The sequence below is a fragment of the Schistocerca piceifrons genome, chromosome 1, assembly GCF_021461385.2.
Source record: "Schistocerca piceifrons isolate TAMUIC-IGC-003096 chromosome 1, iqSchPice1.1, whole genome shotgun sequence".
Taxonomy (NCBI): Eukaryota; Metazoa; Arthropoda; class Insecta; order Orthoptera; family Acrididae; genus Schistocerca; species Schistocerca piceifrons.
The window spans coordinates 285,122,129-285,128,128 of NC_060138.1; the positions used below are offsets into that span (position 1 = coordinate 285,122,129).

A 6,000-nucleotide genomic window follows, 5' to 3' on the forward strand; every position below is an offset into this window, starting at 1 on the left:
CTACTGCAACCTACATCCTTCTGAATCTGCTTAGTGTATTCATCTCTTGGTCTCTCTCTACGATTTTTATCCTCCACACTGCCCTCCAATGCTAAATTTGTGATCCCTTGATGCCTCAGGACATATCCTACCAACCGATCCCTTCTTCTAGTCAAGTTGTGCCACAAACTTCTCTTCTCCCCAATCCTATTCAATACCTTCTCATTAGTTACGCGATCTACCCACCTAATCTTCAACATTCTTCTGTAGCACCACATTTCGAAAGCTTCTATTCTCTTCTTGTCCAAACTATTTATTGTCCATGTTTCACTTCCATACATGGCTACACTCCATACAAATACTTTCAGAAACGACTTCCTGACACTTAAATCTATACTAGATGTTAACAAATTTCTCTTCTTCAGAAACGCTTTCCTTGCCATTGCCAGTCTAATTTTATATCCTCTCTAATTCGACCATCAACAGTTATTTTGCTCCCCAAATAGCAAAACTCCTTTACTACTTTAAGTGTCTCATTTCCTAATCTAATTCCCTCAGCATCACCCGACTCAATTCATAAAGTATACAAAATTGTAATCCACAGATGCCATCAGGACAGCATTAAGACTTTTAACTGAGTACTGGTCATTTAACAATGAAAAGAAATAATACAAGAAGATACAACAGTTGTAGTAATGTATTAGGGTATATACGATATGAAAAGGCAACAGTGATGCTGTGCAACACAAAATTTAATGTCTGCTAATGATAGGAGAACAAAGACCGTTGATTCAGACACTTACAATTTTGCAAATGCAATTCATTATAGCAGAAAGGTGTCATGTTAGCTAAACAGCAAAGCCCAGAATCAGTGTTTGTTTGACCAATATGTAACTGTGTAATTTAATGCTGCTTTCTTACCGTAAAAAGATGAAGCATTTAGTCTTTTCCTGTCATCATGTAGAAGGAGATCTTAACAAATTTATAGAAAACACTCTTCCAAAGTACTACAAAACCGCTCTGCAGTGTACTTACATTGAGACATCTGGTCCACAGAGGTGTTTTACCACAGTAATGCAAATTCCCAGCATTCTTTTTAGCCATGTAACACTCTTCAGACCAATGTGTACGAACAAATATCCCATGTACTGAAAATTGCATACATCAGAATGAGCTATAACAATATCATATTAAGTGTAAAAAATAAAAAAAATAAAATAAAAAAAAATAAAAAAAAAATGTTACCATAAGAGTGCTCTCTCTCTCTCTCTCTCTCTCTCTCTCATCCACCCACCCAACTGCGCGCACGCACACGACACACAAATATGTGCATGCACACACGCACGCATGTACAGGCGCCTGCACACGCGCACGCACGTACGCCCCCCCCCCCCCCCCCCCCCCCACACACACAAACACTGTTGTTCACTAGGATGTTGGCATTAGCAATCGATAGTAATTCCCTGAAACCAACCTCTACCATCAACACCAATATTAACAATATCATTTAAGAATTGTGATTTTGAGCTTTACAGTAGCTTCTCAATAATGACAGAGTTGTTCTCTTTTCCACCCATCTGCTTTGACCTATGACATCATCAATAGGGCGGTAATGGCTATTCTAAGCATCTCCAATATGATGGCTATGATGTCACAACACACACACATCAGCAAACATGAAAATACATATAAATAAGACAATAACATCTCCCCCAAAAAAATACAATCAAACTAATGGGACGACCATGGGAAATTGGGGTTTTAGGGTGGGGACAAGATAAACATAACAGTAAAAAAACACACCACAATCCCAAAACACACAAAATGACCAAAAAAAAATTACAACACTCCACTACACGAACAAAATCTACAGGAATTCGACACTTCCCCTGACCTTTATAGATCAACCACAGCTGACGATACAAAAACACCTACAGCTAAAACTGCAAAAATTGGAATCGGACATTTCCCTTGACCTATATAGGTCAACTACAGCTGATTGTACCAAAACCTACCTAAAATTAAAACTACTAAAATTGGAATTGATCGTTTCCCTTGACGTATATAGGTCAGCCACAACTATTGATACCAAAAAGCCAACACCTACAATATTTCATCGCCGTATCCATACCTAACAACAGAAGCCACAATAAATTAAACGTCTTACCACACCACAAACAGCAAACCAATAACACATAACGAAAACACCAAACATGTAAACAAAAAAATTAATTCATAATTCACTGAAGACACTTCCAAACCTTACGTCCTGAACTACAAACACTGCCAACGGCTTCACACATCCAACACCAAGGCTCAAACGAACCTAACACAACATATTACACTCAGTACATACACATACATACCAGAGGGCACCATCAAATATAACAAGATGACATCTACAAACACAACCAACTTATAAACACCGCGCCATAATAACGTACACACCACAACACCCTTACATCAAGGGTCAAAGCAGATGGGTAGTATCAGACGTTCCATTGACCCCTAAAGAGTACATCTGTATAGATAAGTGTGGTGTTCTGTCGGCCATGCCTGACAGACCACCACACCTATCTGTACAAATGTATGCTACAGGTCTGCTGCTTTCAAAAATGGTTCAAATGGCTTTGAGCACTATGGGACTTAACTACTGTGGTCATCAGTCCCCTAGAACTTAGAACTATTTAAAACTAACTAACCTAAGGACATCACACACATCCATGCTCGAGGCAGGATTCGAACCTGCGACCGTAGCGGTCACACGGTTCCAGACTGTAGCGCCATAACCGCACGGCCACTCCGGCCGGCTGCTGCTTTCAACCAACAACGTGAAAGCAGACTGACAAAATAATATTGCTACAAAACTCCAGAAAGTCCTTTTGCATGTCAGGAAAATGTTCTGCCCCAGTGGGGACTGAATGCGGGAGCCTTCGTACAACAACCACATGATCTACCAGCTCACCCATGGGAAATTTACTAACACAATTACTCAATGATACACTTTTCCTGTGCTCTGTAGTTCCGGTATTACTTTTAATTACCATCTATACGCATTCTACTAGACTACACTACATAGTAGGAACTAATTACCAATCTGAGTGTCTGATATCTGAAGGTTTGGGTGTTAGATGCAAAAATGAATAGCTTAACTCACTTTATTCATTGGCAAAGTATGAAATTAAAATGCCACTTACACACAGCATCATCATTCAACACTACATGGAAACGGTAAATAAAAACCAAGTGTATTCCTTGAAAACTGTTCCTAAAATATATGTGGTTGACTAGCCAGTAAAAACTGTAAACAAGTGAGAGCTGACAGCAGTGCCAATAAGTGTTCCTAATCTATATGTTGTATTGCAAATTTAAATGTCTCTTCTGTGTAAAGAATTACATGAGACAGTTTGGGTGCACAAATGTGGTGACATTTCTTTATTCTGTTACTGTTAATTAAAGAAAACTTCAAAGAAATAAAAGGGCAGATGCAAACAATAATGACAGACATTAATAATTTTTTATGTATATACTGGTGTGTGTATATAAACAAAAAAATCTGCAAAGAACAGCCTCAGAAACAAATTCAAATATAAAGCAGGCAACTGTATTTTAAAACTTTCCCACCTTACATTTAACACGGTTTTCCTTGTCATCTCCATCCACAAATGAAATGATATCACCTGAAGGTGAGAAATAACATATTTTCCGAATGCTTACTGTCAAGTTTGCACAATTGCACACTGTGTAATTGTGTAATGATGGGTCATCCACTTTACAGAAGCCAAACAGCATCTTTCCCACTGGACCATGAAAGTAAATGTGATTCAGCACGAGACATGGAGTTAATCTCAACATCTTTAAATTCATGCGCTGTATGGGAAATATGTCTTATGTACCAGTTTTCATCTTACTTGAAAGCCACGTTCATACCATGGATATGACACTATTGTTTTCTAAAACAGAGGACTGCCACATAATAGGTTAGTGTGATGCAGATTGGGCCAGAAATTTTGAAGACAGAAAGCTGACAACAGGATATCTGTTTAAGTATCAAGTAGCAGTGATATTCTAGCAGTATAAGAAACCATTGACAGTAGACTTACCTGAAACTGACGGAAAATATATGGCCTTAACCTCAACATATAAGGAGGCTCTATAGCTTCAAAGGTTAGACAGTGAATTGTCTCCAAACTGCATGGAGGATCCTATCACACTACTATGTGACAACAAGCCAACAACCGATTTTTATAAGATGAATGGCTAAAAGACGTAGAGACATAAGTTCTAAGAGTGAAAATAGAGTCAACTCAAGTCACCGTGGAGCATATACATACCTTAAGACCGAACGATGGCGTAAAGACAAAATCTTACACTTTGTGCCTTGCTTGTTAATCACTGTTTTGCGTTGCTGTGACAAACTATGGATGCTCCGTGTTTTTATTCTAAGTAATAATGTACAAAAGTTCATGCAACAGTTTTTACTTTGTTAATGTGTGAATAATAAACCTGATTCTTTAAATCTGAGACCTACAGTAAATTAGTCTGTTATTAATTACCTATGTACAAATGTGTCTCCTCTAATGACTACCAACAACATCAACCAATGAAGAAAGGGACAGCTGCCTTGAAACATTACAGTAATATTCAAATTACTTGCAGATAATACAGTAAGAGTCTCTAAAAATTAGCTTTAGTAAGTCTTATGGTGTAAATGTGTGGAGTATGTGTAGTCACTTTCGGTTCTTGAATTATTTTGTATTCAATGAGTGATGATATACCATGGTTGCCTAAACTAAGCACACAATTTTCTGGTACAAACATGAAGCATCTTAATTCACAGGTAGATCTTTCAATTATAAGACAACCTTAAGCCACCATGTTTCTACCCAAAAGCAAAGTCAACAAGTTCATAAGACGTTGGTAAGCGTCTACGAAAAGAATACGCCGGAGCAAAATTAGGTTCACAAAGGCAGGCATTATCTATGTTTCATCACGATATTTACACCTCCAGTCACGTTTTTTATGGTTTTTATAACGCCGACTTTCGAGGAACACAACGCCTATTTTTGGTTTTATGTCGCCATAACAACAGTGTTATGTGAGTAAACTTTAATAGATTTGTTGCTGCCATGTGTTACTCATATTTGTTCCCTATAACACGTGAGTCACGTTGATCATTCATGTTTGCATTTCTTGAAATCATTTCAACATTCTTGTCACTATACGTCAACATTAGAAAATGGTGACAACTTATAAAATAAAACAATTACCTCATCAAATACCATATTTGTACCATCCTGACACTGTATAGAAGTATACGAATTTCCAAATTGGCATCCCATAATCCTCTGAGATGCTACTATCGGAGAAAATATCTGAATAATGATATTTGGGCTAATCTCGTCTTCATCCTGTAATGAATAATTTAGGCAATTCAATATACCATGCGAAAACACTTCACTTTTACGATTCAAAAACTGAAAATCAACCACAAGTATATAACAATTCAGTTGAGTACAAGTATTTTTATTTTATATGCAGCAATGGCATGAAATACTTCATAAATGTTACGATAAATACATAAAATTACTAACTAACCTTTCCTTCCCGAATAAGTCCTTGTTGTGTAGCCAATTTTTTCAAGTGTTTAAAAAACTTTCTATCATATTTTGTGTACAATATATCACTTAACTGGTCAAAAATGAGTATACACCTCATATTTGACAGTTTCACATACCAAACATAAACACATGCACATGCAGTCCAAAGTTTTCCACTATGGTAAACACAGATATCACCGGTCACCGACAAACACAGCTAAGATCTTCACCGATCTTTACCATCCAAGAAGCAAGCCACAGAAACGCTGGGCCACCGGAGCGCCGAAGAACCCAATAATGTCACTGCACAAACAGCAAATAGTACTTTCCTTGAGAGTTTGAAAGCCATTGCAGCCTTGTCTTTCTTCATAAGCGACACACTGGTAACTTTGTCGGGACGGAAATGTCAATAACCGTCCGA

At 37.6% G+C, this 6,000-nt stretch overlaps 1 protein-coding gene across 2 annotated transcripts in view; it reads right to left on the reverse strand.

Annotated features, from left to right (window-relative positions):
• The window catches only part of LOC124789278 (Hermansky-Pudlak syndrome 1 protein homolog), a 151,409-nt gene extending 145,648 nt beyond the window's left edge, over window positions 1-5,761 (reverse strand). For both annotated transcript variants that reach the window (XM_047256594.1, XM_047256586.1), the window contains exons 1-3: window positions 5,578-5,761; window positions 5,250-5,390; window positions 1,015-1,127 (exon numbers count right to left, since the gene is read on the reverse strand). In XM_047256594.1, coding sequence (XP_047112550.1) covers window positions 1,015-1,127; window positions 5,250-5,390; window positions 5,578-5,697 — 374 coding nt within the window. In that variant the 5' untranslated portion in view covers window positions 5,698-5,761. The remainder of the gene's footprint in view (window positions 1-1,014; window positions 1,128-5,249; window positions 5,391-5,577) is intronic.
• Window positions 5,762-6,000: the final 239 nt, after the last annotated feature.